We start from the raw sequence: 19,767 nt of genomic DNA on the forward strand, positions 1-19,767 counted from the left end.
ATGAATACCTGTCAATCAAGTGCACTCAATGATGATGTTCAGCAACTCTTACAGCAATACCCAAATGTTTTTCAAGGTATGGGCACATTACCTCTTCAGTACAAAATCCAACTGAAAAAGGATGCCAAATCAGTGATCCATCCACCTAGTCCACTTAAAGATCGACTGAAAGCTGAATTGTCAAGACTTCAAACTCAAGGAATAATCTCGAAGGTTACTCAACCTACTGACTGGGTAAGCTCCCGAGTCTGTGTCAAGAAACCTACAGGTGAAATAAGAATCTGTATGGACTCCAAAAATCTCAATAAAAGTATCAAGAGAGAGCATTATCCAATACCAAAGAAAGAAGATATCACTGCTGAGATGGCAAATGCTAAAATATTTACCAAGCTTGATGTGTGTCAAGGATTTTGGAAGATGCAGTTAGAAGTACAAACTTCTTTGTACTTTTAATACACCTTTTGGAAGGTACTGTTTCAATAGGATGTATTTTGTTATCATATCTGCTTCTGAAATTTTTCACAGAACAATGGAACAGATGACCGAGAACATAGAAGGAGTTCGGGTTTATGTTGACGACATAATCGTCTGGTCAACAATGCCTGAAGAGCATATCAAGCGTCTTCAGGAGGTATTACAAAGAATTGACATCTATGGTTTAAAGTTGAACAAGGCCAAGTGCCGCCTCATCTTTAACATTCCTAAGTGACAACATAACGGCTGAAGGCATTAAACCAGATCAAGACAAAGTGCAAGCTGTCAAGGCAATGCAAATTCCCAAAAATTCTCTTACGCTTTCTCAGATTTGTCAACTTTCTAGGAAATTTCATTTCAAATCTATCCACGAGAACAACTGCTCTATGTCAATTGATCAGAAAGAACACAGAATTCATCTGGACTGACAAACATACTGCGGAATGGACTGATTTGAAACAACAATTGATACAAGCTCCATGCTTATCATTGTTTGATCCTACAAAATCAACCAAAGTTTCAACTGATGCAAGTAAAAATGGCATTGGTGCTGTTTTACTGCAACAAGACCGTTTTGATAATTGTGTTCCTCTTGCCTATGCGACAAGATCGATGACTGACACTGAGTATAGGTACGCCCAAATCGAAAAAGCATGTCCTGGATTAGTCACGGGGATTTCCAAACTCCATGACTACATATATGGTCTACCCAAATTCACAGTGGAAACTGACCATCGTCCATGGGTACACATCATAGAACAAAACTTAAATGACATGACTCCCAGACTTCAATGATGAAATTGAGAAGATACGATTTCACACTGAAGCATACACCAGGTAAAGCATTAGTAATTGCTGATACTTTATCTAGATCAGTCAACAATGACATTGGCCAAGAAGAATCCATCAATGATGTTGATTCACATTTGCAGCTATTCAAAGAATTACCACCTGTATCAGATGTCATATTTCAGCAAATTCACATTGAGACACAGAAAGATACCACGTTGATGAAAGTTATGAAACATCTTTAAGAAGGATGGTGCGAAGGCAATTGTCCGCAATATCAATCCATTCAGTCAGAACCTACTATTGTAGATGGTACACTGCTGAGACAAGATCGCATTGTAATTCTACAAAGCATGCATTCTGAAATGATGTTGAGATTACATGAGGGTCATCTAAGCATTGAGAAATGCCAGGGCTGGTTTAGCACAGTGGGCTTGTTATGCAGAACAATGCCAGCAGGTTCAATTCCCATGCTGGCCTCCCCGAACAGGCGCCGGAATGTGGCAACTAGGGGTTTTTCACAGTAACTTCATTGAAGCCTACTTGTGACAATAAGCGATTATTATTACATTATCATTATTAAATGTAGAAGACATGCCAGACAGTTTATCTATTGGCCTGGCATCAACAATGATATTGAGAATATGATCTTGCCATGTTCAACATGTCAATCCCATCAAAGTCAGCAATGCAAAGAACCACTGCAACCACATGATCACCATGGATCAAGGTTGGTGCTGATCTTTTTCACTTTTTTGGAAAAGACTATCTTGTACTCATTGACTATTTTTCCAATTTTCCTGAGATAGTGAAACTGAACAACATCTCATCCAACAATGTCATAAAGGCATGCAAGGAGATTTTTGCCAGATCTGGTATTCCCAGTATCGTAATGTCTGACAATGGCCCTTGTTTCTCAAAGCATGAATGGCATGATTTCTCATTGAAATACAATTTTCAACATGTTACTTCAAGCCCACACTTTACGCAATCAAATGGAAAAGCAGAGAAAGGTGTTCACATCATGAAAAATCTACTTAGCATATCTAAAGAATCTGATTCTGATTTTTACTTAGCTTTACTCAATTACAGAACATCTCCTCTGTGAACAGGCATATCTCCATTTCAAATGTTGCAGACGAGGGTCATCTAGGCATCGAGTGTTGAGAACAACATTACCTCAATTACACTTTCCTGATCAAAAACTACAAAATCTTTTAAAAAGAATGCAACAAAAGAAAATGAGTCAGAAAATATATTTTGATCAACATTCGAAAGAACTGTCTACTCTATCTGATGATGATATAGTTAAATTCAGACTTCCTGAAGGAGGTTGGTCTGTCAAAGCTCACATAATTAGGCAATTCTTACCAAGGTCTTATCTGATCAGAACTGCTGATGAAACTATTCTTAGAAGGAATAGAATAAGTCAAAGATAATGTCAACAATTTCCAGATCTTGATTTGAACCAGGCTGTTTCTAAACAACTTGAATGAAGAATGCAATCCAATGTACTGATTCACAACAAATGGGAGAATTCTTCATCACCTTTGAAGTTGAAAAGATTGACAAGGAGAAGAACCCCCCCCCCCCCCACCGAGCCCCCCCACCAGGGCAGCCGCGGCAGACGCCACTCCGTGTGCCCGCCGAGTGGAACCATGTTAGAATCACACCGGCGGGAACTCGGCCAGCTGCCGGCGGAGAATCGCCGCAGGGGCCTCTTTCAAAGACCGCGCTCGCGCAACTGGTAGGGATTCTCCGGTCCACAGAGAATCATGGGAAGGTGTTGGAGCTGATCACAGGTCTGTCGTCCCATTCTCCGCCCCCTCACCGAGCGGGATTTTGGCGCGGTGAATTCCGGCCCGTCTCTCAGAATACCTTCTAACAACTTACTCACCACAGACATTAGGCTCACTGGTCTGCAGTTCCCAGGCTTTTCCCTGCAGCCTTCTTAAACAAAGGCTCAACATGCGCTCCCCTACAATCTTCAGGGGCCTCACCTGTGGCTGTCAACGATTCAAGTATCCTTGCTAGGGGACCCGCAATTCGTAATTTCCTCCCTAGCCTCTCACAACATCCTGGGATACATATCATCAGGTCCTGGGGATTTATCTACCTAAGACTTCAAGCACCTCCTTCTCTGTGATATGTTCACTCCTCAAGACATCATACATGAGAAATATAAATTTAGGATATCCCCCCATCTCTTGTTGATCTGCACATAAATGACCTTGTAGATCCTTCAGAGGCCCAACTTTCTCGCTCGTTATTCTTTTGCTGTTTATGTACTTGACTCTTAAATTCCCTCTGAAATGGCCGATTTAACCACTCAGTTCAAGGGCAATTAAGGACAGGAAAAATATTGGTCTTGCCAGTGACACCCATATTTTATGAAGAAATAAATACTGCAAGAATAGACTGGAGTGAATGGGAGAAAACTTAGAAAAATTATCTTTCTGTCTGCAAAAACTGCCCATTATTCAAGAATTAATCTAGAATATAAAGAGAATTTCAACTTCTGCCGTATTATGCCTCTGTAAAGCACCTTGAGATGTTTTACTACATTAAAGATGTTATGTGATATCTTGATTATATTGTGTGACATTTATGTTATGAAGATGAATAGTATGTATTTTTAATTCCCCACAAGCAATGAGACAGATAGCATTCACCGTCCATAACTGTGTGAACTCTGGCACATGACACACATGGTATCAACTTTATAATTTACTGTGGCATGGGTGCGGTTGCTGTATGTGGCGCCAAGAGCGAGGGTGAGGACGAATGATATGAGCTTACAAAGCTTTGACTTACACAGGGTTACGAGGCAGGGGTGCCCGCTGTTGCCGTTGCTGTTTGCGCTGGCCATAGAGCCATTAGCGATGGCTCTCAGGGGGTCGGCAGAGTGGCAGGGGATAATCAGGGGACAGACGGAGCATCGGGTGTCGCTCGATGCCGATGACCTCTTGCTGTATGTTTCGGATCCGTTGGAGAGTATGGGAAGGATTATGGGCCTGTTGGGGAAGTTTGGAGGGTTCTCGGGATACAAGCTGAATGTAGGGAAAAGCGAGGTATTCCCGGTGAATGAGCTGGCACAGCGGGCTCATTTCGGGGGTGCTGCCATTTAAGGTAGCGAAGGATAGGTTTAGGTACTTGGGGATTCAGGTAGCGAGGGAATGGACGGGACTCCATAAATGGAACTTAACAAAGTTAGTGGAAGAGGCCAGGGTGGATCTTAAGAGGTGGGATACACTGCACTTAACGTTGGTGGGGAGGGTCCAAGTGGTGAAAATGAATATTCTGCCGAGGTTCTTGTGTATCTTTCAGGCTCTCCTGATCTTTATACCAAAGGCCTTTTTTCGGAAAGTGGACACAATCATCTCTGACTTTGTATGGGCGGGGAAGGTGCCGAGGCTGGGGAGGACCCTGAGGCAGAGACAGAGGCAGCATTAACATTGGGCGGCGAATGTGGACAAGGTGCGGTGGTGGTGGGATGGAGAAGGGGTAGAGTGGATTAGGATGGAGGAGGAATCTTGTAAGGGGTCTAGTTTGAGCATTGCCAATGGCTCCGAGTAGATATTCAGGGAGCCCAGTGGTGCAGTCCACAATGAAGATATGGAATCAGCTGAGGAGGCATTTTAGGGTGGAAGGGATGTCGGTGCTAACGCCGCTGTGTGAGAATCATGGGTTTGAGCCGGGGGGGTGGGGGGGGAGGGATTTGTATTTGGAGGAAGGGTCGCCAGTCTGGAGGAGCTAAGGGAGAGGGTAGAGCTGCCGAGGGGTAGTGAGTTCAGGTATCTACAGGTTAGGAACTTTGCACGAAAGGTCTGGATTGCCGGGATACACCCTGCTGGAGCGACTGCTGCTTCCGGATGTGGAAGGGGTGGGAAGAATTAGGGATATATATACAAGTGGCTGGGGGAGCATGGAGTTGAGCAGGTGGTGAAGATCAAGGAGAAATGGGAAGCGGAGTTGGGAATGGAGATCAATTGGGGAGTATGGAGTGAGGCACTGCGAAGGGTAAACGGGATCTCCTCTTGTGCAAGGATGAGCCTGATACAGTTTAAGGTGGTGCACAGGGTGCATATGACTCGGGCGAGAATGAGTGGGTTCTTTCAGGGGGTGGCAGATCAGTGTGAGAGGTGTGGGCAGGGGTGAGCGAATCATTTGCACATGTTTTGGGGTTGTGAAAAATTGGGAAGATTCTGGGTGGGAGTATTCACGGTCTTAGCCAGGATAGTGGAGGAGGGAGTGGACCCGGACCCTTTGGGGGCGATATTTGGGGTTTCAGAGAAATCAGAGCTCATGGAGAGGAGGAAGGCCGAAGTCTTGGCCTTCGCCTCTCTGATTGCACGGCGACAAATTTTGCTGGAGTGGCGGTCGGCATCGCCACCGGGGGTAGCAGCTTGGTTGGGTGACCTGTATACCTTCCTGAGGTTAGAGAAGATAAAGTATGAGTTAAGGGGCTCAGCAGGGGAGTTTGAGAAAAGGTGGGGGATGTTTGTGACCGTGTTTGAGGAGCTGTTTGTCGCAGGGGAGGTGGGGGGTGAAAAAGGAGAAAAATCTGTACAAACTGTATTGTTGATTGTTGGGAAGAATATTTCCCGGGGTGTTTATTTGCTGCAACCTACTTTGATACCAGTTTGAATAAAATGTGTTTTAATAAAAACTTACAATTTACAATGTGTAATATTCATAGAATCATAGAATCCCTACAGTACAGAAGGAGGTCATTCGGCCCATCGAGTCTGTACTGACCCTTCTGAATGAGCTACAGATTGAAAGTCGAAGCCCCGCAACCCTAACCTGCATATCAAGGGGCAATTTAGCCTGGCCAATCCACCTAACCCGCTTATGCTTGGAATGTGGGAGGAAACTGGAGCACCTGAAGGAAACCCATGCAGACATGGAGAGAACATACAAACTCCACACAGACAGTGACCCAAGGCAGGAATTGAATCTGGATCCCTGGCACTATGAGGCCTTTGTTTTAATTTTTATAATAGGGGTAGATTGCTGGTTGTCATCCTTCAGCACCATTTGAGTTGATAGTGAAGACATTGTGGTTACTGTGCCCCCCCCCCCCCCCCCCTCCCCCGTCTATCCATTGGTGACTTGGATAGGTTTTTTGATTCCTCCACTGGGGACGGGGGGATTTATTTTTTCACAATAAGTGGGCATCCACTGGTTAGGCCAGCATTTGTTGCCCGTTGCCCATTCATGAGATACCATAGAGACTTGTAAAGGGAAAGCATTGAACAGGGCAGCACGATAGCACAAGTGGCTATCACAGCGCCAGGGGTCCCAGGTTCGATTCCCGGCTTGGGTCACTGTCTGTGCGGAGTCTGCACGTTCTCCCCGTGTCTTGTGGGTTTCCTCCGGGTGCTCCGGTTTCCTCCCACAGTCCAAAGACGTGCAGGTTAGGTGGATTCGCCATGATAAATTGCCCTTAGTGATCAAAAAAGGTTAGAAGGGGGTTACAAGGTTAGGGTGGAAGTGAGGGCTTAAATGGGTCGGTGCAGACTTAATGGGCCGAATGGCCTCCTTCTGCACTGTATGTTCTATGTTCTACAGTGAGTAAAGTGTGACTTGCTCCTCCCTGGATCACTCTCCCTTGCTCTCACCTGCCCTGGACACCCCTCCTGCCCAATCAGGAGATACTCATAAGTGATCTACTGAGTGGCAAGCGACCTGGCTGCATGTTTTGCTGCCAGCTTTTGGGGTGTTAATACCAGTTTTCAATGAGTCATGACCACTGGAGGATAATTAATTCATCGGAGGTGGAGGGTGGAGCTCAATACAGTGTTTGTTTACTGTGTGTCTGGGCTGATCCACTTTGTGATGACACGCGTGGCTGGTAATGTTATGTTATTGTGTTCACAGAGGGAATTTCCAGCTTTGCCAATGACCCACCCAAGGCTGGCCAGTCTCTCAGACCCTGTTTAGACAAAGTGCTCAAATACATCCCACCAAAGAAACAAAGGAAGGCCCACATTAGTCTGGCTGCGACTGCTGGAATGCGTTTGCTTGAGTAAGGAGAATTCTAACATTGCTCTATACATGGAGGGGGTTTTGTATTGGACATACTGGGCATTACTTTAGTAAAATATTAATTATTGTGTGTTGTGTTATGCTTTTTCATGTAAAATAAGCTGCTTCTTTGATGTATACTCTGACAAAGGAAGGTTCAGACTTGGAGATAGCTTTAACACATTTATTGCAAAACAATTCTCCAACTTGAGTTTGATTCTCCTGCTATAGTAACGCAATCTAACTAACCAGTCTGTCTAAGCCATGCGGTGGATGTGATGCTTCTGATCTGCCCCTGTCCTTCACTCTTGATGTCGCTGTGAAAAGAGAAAGAGCATGTGTGCCCTGTCCTTTTATATGGGTAGCCCCCTTGTGGTAGTGTCACCTCTGTGTGACATGATGTCTCTGGTGCTTACTCTTATGTGAGAAATAAGAGAATGACCAGGGTGAGGGTAGGGCCGGTTAAGGACAGTAGTGGGAACTTGTGCATGGAGTCAGAAGAGATAGGAGAGGCGTTGAATGAATACTTTTCTTCAGTGTTCACCAAGGAGAGGGGCCATGTTTTTGAGGATGAGAGTGTGATACAGGCGGGTCAGCCGATGAACTCGGTCCAGTTCAGACCGGGAGGGGTCCTCACCCTCCCCCATCAATCCCACCAGCACCTTAGCAAGTACGCTGTTGGTCTCGAGCCTTTTGCCCCTTCGGGCAAGCCCATAATTCGCAGATTGTGCTGCCTCAAATGATTCTCCAAATCTTTGAGCTTTGCTCGGAGTCCTCTGTTGACCTCCACCACCCTCCGCAGTTCGTCTCCCATCGAGCTGAGCTGGTCGCTGTACTGCGACATGGCCTCCTCCACTTCCCTCATCTTTTCACCCTGTTATCTCACCTCGGCCACTGCCTTTGCTACAGCTACCCTCACCGGGGCAATTGCCTCCTCCATCAATGATTGAGTGCGACCGCCATCTCCTTCCTCAACGCCTCCATGTGCCTCGCAAACTGCTTCTCCAGTTCCACAGCCATCACCTCGGTTATCTTTTCCACCATAAGTAGTGCGGACCCACCATGCGGTCCAGCCTCCACCATCTTGTCAGCGTTACTGCTGGCCCTGTCATTTGACAGCGAACCTGCTTTTCCTCCCTTTTTCACAGCTGCTTTTCGCAGACCTTTTCACATCCTTTAGTGACTTATTATTATTTTTCTTTCTTTCTTCAATCTTTAAAAACAAAATTAAAAAACATTTCTTCCCTGGGAGCGGACTGCAAACTTCTTAAAAAAACATTTTAAGCAGAAGCCACCTGATGTGCATCTTCCCCTCTAAATGCTGCGTCCTGGATTTGGGCCTGCTGCCTCCTGTTCAGCTCCGCCTCCGCTGCTCCAACTGCCACGCACTTCAGGCTCGACGCCTCTGCTCTGGCTGCCCGACACTCCCGCGGGTTTCTTCACCGGTTTTTAAACCGGCTTGGTTTGGTGCCCAGGACGGCCCTAAAGGCTGACAAAAATCGGAGGGAAAAAAAAACAGGGAAACTCCCGAAAATGGCAAATATAGTGGACACCAATGGAAGCTTCTTCTTGATGCTGCCGCTCTGCTCACGATTCAAATAATAACCTGCCTTCCTATTTTTGCCAGGAAGCGAAAAACTTCACATTTATCCACAATATACTGTACCTGCCATGCCCACTCACTCAGCCTGTCCAAATCCCCCTGTAGCATCTCGGCATCCTCCTCATAGCTCACCCTCCCAGCCAACTTTGTATCATGTACAAATTTGGAGATGATACATTTAGTTCCCTCGTCCAAATCTAAGATCAAAGAACAATAGAACATAGAACATAGAACAGTACAGCACAGAACAGGCCCTTCGGCCCTCAATGTTGTGCCGAGCAATGATCACCCTACTTAAACCCACGTAACCCGTACACCCGTAACCCAACAATCCCCCCATTAACCTTACACTACGGGCAATTTAGCATGGCCAATCCACCTAACCCGCACATCTTTGGACTGTGGGAGGAAACCGGAGCACCCGGAGGAAACCCACGCACACACAGGGAGGACGTGCAGACTCCACACAGACAGTGACCCAGCCGGGAATCGAACCTGGGACCCTGGAGCTGTGAAGCATTGATGCTAACCACCATGCTACCGTGAGGCCCCATATAGAACAGGAACAGGCTCTTCGGGCCTCCAAGACTCTACCAGTCATAATACCACCATTGGCCAAAACCAAGTGGGCAAAAGACCATGCTCTGCCTCGTGTATAGATTCCAGGTGTACTCCCAATAATCCACCAGTTAGTGTACTGATTCCAAGTGTACGAACAATAATCTTGCTCCTGGTGTACAGATTCCAGGTACACTAACAATAATCCTGCTCCTGGTGTACAGACTCCAGGTACACTAACAATAATCCTGCTCCTGGTGTAGAGACTCCAGGTACACTGACAATAATCCTGCTCCTGGTGTAGAGACTCCTGGTGTGCACTAGACAATCATGCTAGAGGTGTACAGACTCCAGGTACACTAACAATAATCCTGCTCCTGGTGTAGAGACTCCAGGTATACTGACAATAATCCTGCTCCTGGTGTAGAGACTCCTGGTGTGCACTAGACACTCCTGTTAGAGGTGTACAGACTCCAGGTACACTAACAATAATCCTGCTCCTGGTGTAGAGACTCCAGGTACACTGACAATAATCCTGATCCTGGTGTAGAGACTCCTGGTGTGCACTAGACAATCCTGCTAGAGGTGTACAGACTCCAGGTACACTAACAATAATCCTGCTCCTGGTGTAGAAACTCCAGGTATACTGACAATAATCCTGCTCCTGGTGTAGAGACTCCTGGTGTGCACTAGACAATCCTGTTAGAGGTGTACAGACTCCAGGTACACTAACAATAATCCTGCTCCTGGTGTAGGGACTCCAGGTACACTGACAATAATCCTGATCCTGGTGTAGAGACTCCTGGTGTGCACTAGACAATCCTGCTAGAGGTGTACAGACTCCAGGTACACTAACAATAATCCTGCTCCTGGTGTAGAAACTCCAGGTATACTGACAATAATCCTGCTCCTGGTGTAGAAACTCCAGGTATACTGACAATAATCCTGCTCCTGGTGTAGAGACTCCTGGTGTGCACTAGACAATCCTGCTAGAGGTGTACAGACTCCAGGTACACTAACAATAATCCTGCTCCTGGTGTAGAGACTCCAGGTACACTGACAATAATCCTGCTCCTGGTGTAGAGACTCCTGGTGTGCACTAGACAATCCTGCTAGAGGTGTACAGACTCCAGGTACACTAACAATAATCCTGCTCCTGGTGTAGAAACTCCAGGTATACTGACAATAATCCTGCTCCTGGTGTAGAGACTCCTGGTGTGCACTAGACAATCCTGCTAGAGGTGTACAGACTCCAGGTACACTAACAATAATCCTGCTCCAGGTGTAGAGACTCCAGGTACACTGACAATAATCCTGCTCCTGGTGTAGAGACTCCTGGTGTGCACTAGACAATCCTGCTAGAGGTGCACAGACTCCAGGTACACTAACAATAATCCTGCTCCTGGTGTCCAGATTCCAGGTGTACCAACAATAATCCAGCTCCTGGTGTACATATTCCAGCTATATTACCAACAAATCTGTTCCTGGTGTACAGATTCCAGGTGTACGAACAATAATCTATCTCCTGGTGTACATATTCCAGATGCACTAGGAATAATCCTGCTCCTGGTGTAAAGATTCCAGGTACACTGACAATAATCCTGCTACTGGTGTAAAGATTCCAGGTACACTGACAATAATCCTGCTCCTGGTATACAGATTCCAGGTACACTGACAATAATCCTGCTCCTGGTGTACAGACTCCAGGTACACTAACAACAATCCTGTTCCTGGTGTACAGACTCCAGGTACACTAACAATAAACCTGCTCCTGGTGTACAGACTCCAGGTACACTAACAATAAACCTGCTCCTGGTGTACAGACTCCAGGTACACTAACAATAATTCTGCTCCTGGTGTACAGACTCCAGGTACACTAACAATAATCCTGTTCCTGGTGCACAGACTCCAGGTACACTAACAATAATCCTGTTCCTGGTGCACAGACTCCAGGTACACTGACAATAATCCTGCTCCTGGTGCACAGACTCCAGGTACACTGACAATAATCCTGCTCCTGGTGTACAGACTCCAGGTACACTGACAATAATCCTGCTCCTGGTGTACAGACACCAGGTACACTAACAATAATCCTGTTCCTGGTGCACAGACTCCAGGTACACTGACAATAATCCTGCTCCTGGTGCACAGACTCCAGGTACACTAACAATAATCCTGTTCCTGGTGTACAGACTCCAGGTACACTGACAATAATCCTGCTCCTGGTGCACAGACTCCAGGTACACTGACAATAATCCTGCTCCTGGTGCACAGACTCCAGGTACACTAACAATAATCCTGCTCCTGGTGTCCAGATTCCAGGTGTACCAACAATAATCCAGCTCCTGGTGTACATATTCCAGCTATATTACCAACAAATCTGTTCCTGGTGTACAGATTCCAGGTGTACGAACAATAATCTATCTCCTGGTGTACATATTCCAGATGCACTAGGAATAATCCTGCTCCTGGTGTAAAGATTCCAGGTACACTGACAATAATCCTGCTCCTGGTGTACAGATTCCAGGTACACTGACAATAATCCTGCTCCTGGTGTAAAGATTCCAGGTACACTGACAATAATCCTGCTCCTGGTATACAGATTCCAGGTACACTGACAATAATCCTGCTCCTGGTGTACAGACTCCAGGTACACTAACAACAATCCTGTTCCTGGTGTACAGACTCCAGGTACACTAACAATAATCCTGTTCCTGGTGCACAGACTCCAGGTACACTGACAATAATCCTGCTCCTGGTGCACAGACTCCAGGTACACTAACAATAATCCTGCTCCTGGTGCACAGACTCCAGGTACACTGACAATAATCCTGCTCCTGGTGCACAGACTCCAGGTACACTAACAATAATCCTGTTCCTAGGTGTACAGATTCCAGCTGCATGAGAGGTGAATCAGTTCAGTTGAAGCTTAGTTTCAAAGCTGCTGTACCTAAAAAGTACTCAGTACCTAGAAAGAAGGAAATCGTATTTTTAGAATGCACTGTTTTGTATATGATGATGAGAATAACTTTATTATTTTCTACTCGCCTTGTTATTCAGAATTCAGAACCAATCACAGTCAAGGATGATTCTTGATGAAGTCCGGAATACTATCTGCTCCTATCCATTTCAATTCCATGAGGCTCGCATTATTTCAGGAGCTGATGAGGGTGTCTATGGATGGATCACAGTTAACTATCTGCTGCAGTGCTTCCTCAAGGTGGGTAACTGCAGAAGCGAGGTACAGTGGCATGGCAACATGGTCTCACAGCGCCAACACACTGGGTTCAGTTTGTCTTTGGGTCAGTGTCTGTGTGGAACATAGAACATAGAACAGTACAGCACAGAAGAGGCCCTTCGGCCCTCGATGTTGTGCCGAGCCATGATCACCCTACTCAAACCCACGTATCCACCCTATACCCGTAACCCAACAATCCCCCCCTTAACCTTACTTTTTAGGACACTACGGGCAATTTAGCATGGCCAATCCACCTAACCCGCACATCTTTGGACTGTGGGAGGAAACCGGAGCACCCGGAGGAAGCCCACGCACACACGGGGAGGACGTGCAGACTCCGCACAGACAGTGACCCAGCCGGGAATCAAACCTGGGACCCTGGAGCTGTGAAGCATTTATGCTAACCACCATGCTACCGTGCTGCCCCAAGTGGAGTTTGCACTTTATCACCGTGCCTGTGTGGGTTTTGGCGGGGTGCTCCGGTTTCCACTCACAGTCCAAAGATATGCAGGTTAAGTGGGATTTGGGGACAGTGGGGCAGGAGTGTGTTTCAGTAGGATGCTCTTTCAGAGGGTCGGTGCAGACTCGATGGGCCAAATTGCCTCCTTCAGCACTGTAGGAATTCTATCATTCTATCAATGGTCATTGATTAAGTGTGAAAGGTTCCATTGCGCTTAGTCATAGAGTCATACAGCACGGAGGGGGCTGTTGCACGTTTTACTATGGGCGTAAAACGCGTTTATTGGAGTGTATTAACACGCCTCCGAGTTCGACGTGTGCTTAACACTGCTAGGCTCTGTTCTATGTAATTATTTAAGCTCTGGAGTCGCCAGCTGCCGTATAGGCAACGTCACAAGTATTCCAAGGTCAAATTCAAAGTAATAAAGACGATACACCGATTAGTCAAGTTCAAACGATCAATATTTATTATACAGTTAATAATAAATACTCATGCACACACACACTAAGAGACTAAGCTACAACTAAACATAAGCAAACAGAATACTTATCTAACAGGAACAGGCAAGGTCAGAGAACGAGGCCTTCGTCCTGGTTTTGTCTGCAGCCTTCAGCAAGCGTTCTGGCACTTGGGAGTCTAGCGGGCTTGGATCGCGTAGCGAGCGTTGAACTTACGGTTTCGGCGGCTGGTGCTCAACGGCTGGAGTCAGGATACCAGGTGTCAGTCGGGGCCGGAGCACAGGTTTAACAGACCGGACAACACGAGGTCCCTATCTTTTATAGGGGTTCCGTTGTCCTTCCCTCTTCTCGGGCGGGCTCTACCTATTGGATCAATTTCTTATCGATACTGGATTAATTCCCCAATGCGAGGGGGTCTCCGTGATGGAGGGGGCGTTTCTTATGTCCTTTTGTTCGGAGGTTTCTGGTGCCTCGATGTCTGGGTCTTGATTGGAATGTGTCCATTCAGAACCAAATGTATCTATTGTGTGGGTGTTCAAGTCTGATGGCCTCATTAGCATGCAAAGCGTTTTGCCATTTGCACCTAGCTAAGGTCTTTCCACCTGAGCCCAAACTGGTTTCTGCTGCTGCAGAATGCAAACTGCTCTTTGCAGACTGCTGTTCTGGCTGAACTGTCTGTTTCCCAGCAGCCTTCCATTTTAGTTTGGCTCAGTGTCCATTTTGCGTGGCCAGCCTGGCTACATTCCCTCCTTGTGATCCTCACAATCATACTATTGTGAAGGATCACCTATGTACTTTGCCTCCTTGTGTTCTGACCTCTTGCCAGTTCCTGTTCTACTCTGTTCTAAACTATGGGAAGAAGAGAAAAAAAAATTTAACTAACATTTCTACTTGGCCCTATGTCAAAGGGACATGCATTACTACAATTGGGAACCTCTACCTATCACTATTAACCTTAACCTTAACTTAAACATTTAATCACTCTAAAATCTTAACCATTCACACCACAACATAACACTTCCCAACTCGGCAGTCGAGTATGGAACAATATAATACATGGCTGAATTTTATTTACAGAGTGTTGTAATCAGTGAGGGGTTGAGGGGTTTGGTGGAATCCGAAGATGGGGGATTGCACTCTATAGATGGGTGAGGTGCTGGAACGAGAGGCTCTCCTCTTCCATTTCCTCAACCTGAGGGTCTGCACTAGGATGGTGAGGATCGCAATCACCAACAGTGATTCGATTATGTAGGACATGGAGTACCACGTCATGAATTTAGTACACCAGGTCTGAACCTCGCTGATCAGAGCTGAGCACTGGGGGTTTGCTGTACTAACATTTACGGTGGGGGTTGTGGGGGAAACGTGTCTTGTTTCCACACATATACATATGACATTAAATAGTAATAAGTGGGCTTCCATCATTTTGCTGTTCTTCTTCTTTCTCTTCCTTCTTCCTCCGGTATTGACAATCCTGGCTTCGACCTCTGTCTCGTCCTTTGAAACCTTTGGGATCAAGCACAGTATCTGTCAATACACAGTTTAAGACCTTTACTTGTTAGTGCATCTGTCTTTCAAATCCCAATTGACCCTTTAAAATGACTGGCTAAGTCACACCCTGTGACTCCCCTCATTTTTTTTCAAAAGCGAATTTAAAGACCAGCATACACCTAACAATCCTTCCTTCTGCGAGCCGTCTCGCAGGCTTTGCTGATTTACCATCCGAATGTTCCCGGATGTAAATAGCATGTGGGATGGTGGCCGAAGGGCTACCTAACCTAAAATGAAAACAAATTTGGAAAGAAACGTCCGAATGAGTTGCGTATGGGCCGCTACGGGTACGAGTTGGATGGAATCCCCGGGTAGGGCGTGCTGTGCCATACCCGAGCTTGGCTGACCAAGGGTTGGTTCTCAGACAGGGCGGGTCCTCAGTGCCGTTTGTCCACTGCCTGAGTAACCTGGAAAGAAACGGGTACGAATGTGTTTACCATGACTTGCAGCCTCTATTTTGCCGAATAGAGGGGCACCTAAAAACCAAGGGAGCCAAGATGCTCCAACTGAGGACATCACTGAAGTTCTCAGAGATATCTGCAGATAAACTATTTGGCGTGTGGCCTTACAACTTTGGAAAAGATCTCCAATCAAACCGAAGTTCTCAAAAGTTTCGGCAGACAAGCTAACGTGTATGTGAGGTGGTCACGATCTTTTCAGCTGAAAAGAAGATGTCCATCCTCCAACTGAAACATTTACATTCCTGAAAACAAACAAACATAAAACGAAGACAAACATACGTGCAGGTTCCATCAGAAAGGACATCGTTTCCCTCAAACGATTCCTATCTTACATCATCTGGACACCTCACTTTGATTCTGCCTCTGTGAACAGGGTCACAAAGGGGTTGCCGTGTCGGGAGTCAGACACCGTGTCGTCCTGCTCTCCCGGATCCCACACCCTTGTGTGGATCAGGCATGCTATTTTGGAGTTGTGTGACCGGGGGTCACTCTCGTCATTGCGGACAAGTCTGTAGGAATTGTCCCTGTGCCATTGTGTAGCGTCGAGTGTGTTGTCGGGGTAGTCGGGGTCGGGTGGTGGTTCGGGGTTTTTGAGGTAAGTGACTTCCATGGGGTCACTGGAGTCGGGGTCGTAGGTGGTGCAGTGTGGGCTGTATGGCTGTGTGCTGTCGCTGTCTTCAGAGTCAGTGTCTGTCCTACTGTCTCTGCTGTGGCAGCTTGTGGGCGTGTCGGGGCGTGGTCTGTAGTGGTCTGTGGGCGGAGTCGTGGGCGAGTCCGTTGATGAACTGGTCTGTGAGGGGGATGGTGGAAAAGTGTCTCTGGTGGGCGGGGTGAAGTGTTCTGCTGCATCCAGCAGGACATGGTGAGCATGGTTGGCCTGTGTTCCATATGCCTTTAACTGGTTTATATGGAACCACGCGGTCTTCCCATTAGGATACTTTATTCTGTACACGGAGGGGCTAATTTTGTCCGAAATTGAGTAGGGACCGGAATATTTTGGAGCCAAAAAACTGCTGGGGTTATAAACAGATAACATTACCTGTTGCCCAACTTGGAATTCTGTGGTGTGTACGGTCTTATTGAAACAGGCAGTACGTTGCTGTCGGCGTTTCCCTAGCTGGACTGCGGCTGCGAGCTGTGCAGACCTCACAGTCTCAACTAGATCTTTAACTGCCTTTTCATGTGTGAGGGCCGTCACTTCGGGGTTTGTCATGTCCAGTCCTAAAAGGAATTCTGTACCTTTCATAGGGCGTCCGGTCATGAGTGTGTGTGGTGTGTATCCTGTCGATGTGGAGACAGTGTTCCTTATGAACATAAGTGCAAAGGGGAGCACTGAATCCCATGTGGAATTGTTCTCTTGAACCATTTTCCTAAGGGTAGTTTTTAGGGTCCGATTCATGCGCTCCACAATCCCGCTGGACTGTGGATGATACGCAATGTGGAAGTTCTGTTTGATTCCGAATATTGTCAGGACGTTCCTCATGACCCGTCCTGTAAAGTGAGATCCCTGGTCCGAATCGATACTTCGGGGTAAACCCCATCTCGTGAAGATGTGGTGGGTCAGGATCTTTGCAGCTGTCTTTGCTGTATTTGTTCGTGAGGGAAATGCCTCTACCCACTTGGTAAAGGTATCTATCACCACCAGAACGTATTTATAGCCATTCCTACAAGGGGGCAATGGACCTATAAAGTCGATCTGGAGGTTTGTCCAAGGGCCGTTAACTGGGCGAGTATGCCGAAGTTGTGCTTTCTTAGAATACCGCTCCGGGTTATTCTGAGCACAAATCAGGCAATTCTCTATGTAGTGCGTTACATCATTCCTGAGATCAGGCCACCAACAGAGTTGCCTGAGGTGCCTCGTTGTTGCATCAATTCCCTGATGCCCGTGTCCGTCATGGAACAAGGCAATCATCTGATTCCTGTCCTGCTGTGGGACCACATAAAGTCGGTCCTTAATGATCACACCCTCATGTGTGGTCAGTGCGTGTTTAAAGTGCTCGTAAGCAGGCACAAAGTTTCCCTTGAAAACCTCCCTGAGGTCTCTGTCCTGTTTTTGTGCTGCCACGAGATCTTTAATGTCAGTCTGTGAGACTTGGACTGCGCTCACAGGGGCGCTAGCTGGTGCGCTAGCTGGGGGGGTCCATAAGTGTCCTCTCCTGGAACCTGCCTTAGCCAACGCGTCGGCTTTTACATTCCCAGGGGGTGATGACCTATGGTGACTTCTTACTTTTATTATGCCGAAGGTCCTGTCCTTCGCTTTCGCTAAAATATGCTGGAGTAGAGGGGCTGATGGAAGGGGTTTTCCGTCTGCGGAGACAAAACCTCGTGTCCTCCACAGGGGCAGAAAATCTGTCAGGCTATTGCAGACATATAAGCTGTCTGAATATATGTCTGCTGGGCTGGGGAAAGAATCGGGGTGGTCCACTATGTACGCTATGGCTGCTAGCTCTGCTGCCTGCGCGCCTAAGTGACCTGGTAACTTAAGAGCGATTTCTTCGAGAGCGCGCCCCTGCGCGTCCTCTACATAGATGCCGCATCCTGTGATACGCTCACCATTTAAAACTGTGGAGGAACCGTCTACATAAATCCTCAAGGGTCCACACGTGTCTGTGGGCTGGGGGCTTTGTTTCGGGTTCCCTATCTTCCTGGGGGGTGTTTTGGCTAAAAAGGGTCCTGTGTTATGCAGGGGAGCTACAATTTCACAGTCATGGGGCTGTCCTGGGTATTGGAGGTTGTCTGCTAAGTATGTGTGGGTGCGTGTCCGTTTCACTGTAATGTCCCGTCCTTGTAAAAGTAGGGTCCACCTAGCTGCCCTAATCTGGCTAACTGAACCGTCCTTCAGTCGACCGTCTAGTAGTAGCTGTGTGGGTGTGTGTTCGGTTAGAATGGTGATGGGGTTTAGTCCGGTTATGTAGGAAAAGTACTGTACTGCCCAGAAGACAGCAAGGAGGTGCCTCTCACAGGCCGAAAATCCTTGTTCTACTGGGTCTAACAGTCGGGAGGCATAAGCCACTGGTCTTAGCTGCTCGTGCCGTTCCTGAAGCAACACGGCCGAGAGGGTCAGATCGGTGCTCGCTACCTCTATTGCGTACGGTGAAAGTTGGTCGGGGACTAGCAGCGCGGGTGCTGCACTAAGGGCTCGTTTCAACTCTTCCACAGCGCCTGTATGCTGCGGAAGCCATTCCCAGGGGGCTCCTTTCTTAAGGAGGTCTGAAAGTGGGGCGGCTTTTGTCGCGAATCCGTCGATGTGGTTCCGACAATAGCCAACCAGTCCTAAAAACGACCGGAGGGCTGATACATTTTGGGGAAGGGGCAATTTGACAATCGAATCAATTCTTTTGAATTCGATCTCGCGTTTGCCGTGCGTGATGACTGATCCCAAATACATCACTTTACTTTCCAATATTTGGGCCTTTTTCGGGTTAACTTTACAGCCAATTTCAGTCAAGAGTTCCAGGAGTTCGGCCAGAAGCGAAATGTGCTCTGCCTTTGTGTCTGTCTGCAGTAGTAGGTCGTCTACATACTGTACCAGACATTCGGGTCGGGAAAATTTCTCTAATCCACTTGCCAGCTGTCGGTGGAAAATGGAGGGTGAATTGTGGAATCCTTGTGGGAGGCATGTCCACGTGTACTGCTGAGTTTTGAAAGTGAATGCGAATTTGTATTGGCACGCTTTTGCCAATGGTATTGACCAGAATCCATTACTGATGTCCAATACCGTGAAGTACTTGGCGTTGAGACCCTGCTTGAGCATGGTCTCGGGACTAGTAGCTACCGTTGGGGCTACTGCGGGGGTTACTTTGTTGAGTTCCCGATAATCGATGGTCAGACGCCATGATCCATCGGGCTTCCTCACTGGCCAAATAGGGGCATTGTTGGTGGAGGCTACCGTTCTCAGTACACCTTGGTCCAACAAGCTGCCTATAACCTTTTCTATTTCCACCTCTGCCTCGAGGGGAAATCTATACTGCTTTTGCGGTCGGGGGTCCTGTCCGGTAACATGAACTTGTCCAGTCATTCTGCCACAGTCATGACGGTGACTTGCAAATGCTGTCCTGTGTTTGTTTAGTAGGGCCTTAATTTGTCTGTCGGTGTGGAGTGTAGTCAGGTCGAATGAGTACTCTCCCACTGCGCTAATCCGATTA

General features: G+C 47.1%; 1 protein-coding gene across 1 annotated transcript in view; it reads left to right on the plus strand.

The window, feature by feature from the left end:
* The window catches only part of LOC119955927 (ectonucleoside triphosphate diphosphohydrolase 8-like), a 64,660-nt gene that overhangs the window by 24,401 nt on the left and 20,492 nt on the right, over window positions 1–19,767 (plus strand). Inside the window, exons 4-5 of the mRNA XM_038782584.1 lie at window positions 7,147–7,294; window positions 12,515–12,674. Coding sequence (XP_038638512.1) covers window positions 7,147–7,294; window positions 12,515–12,674 — 308 coding nt within the window. The remainder of the gene's footprint in view (window positions 1–7,146; window positions 7,295–12,514; window positions 12,675–19,767) is intronic.

Source organism: Scyliorhinus canicula, chromosome 21 (genome assembly GCF_902713615.1).
Source record: "Scyliorhinus canicula chromosome 21, sScyCan1.1, whole genome shotgun sequence".
Classification (NCBI taxonomy): domain Eukaryota; kingdom Metazoa; phylum Chordata; class Chondrichthyes; order Carcharhiniformes; family Scyliorhinidae; genus Scyliorhinus; species Scyliorhinus canicula.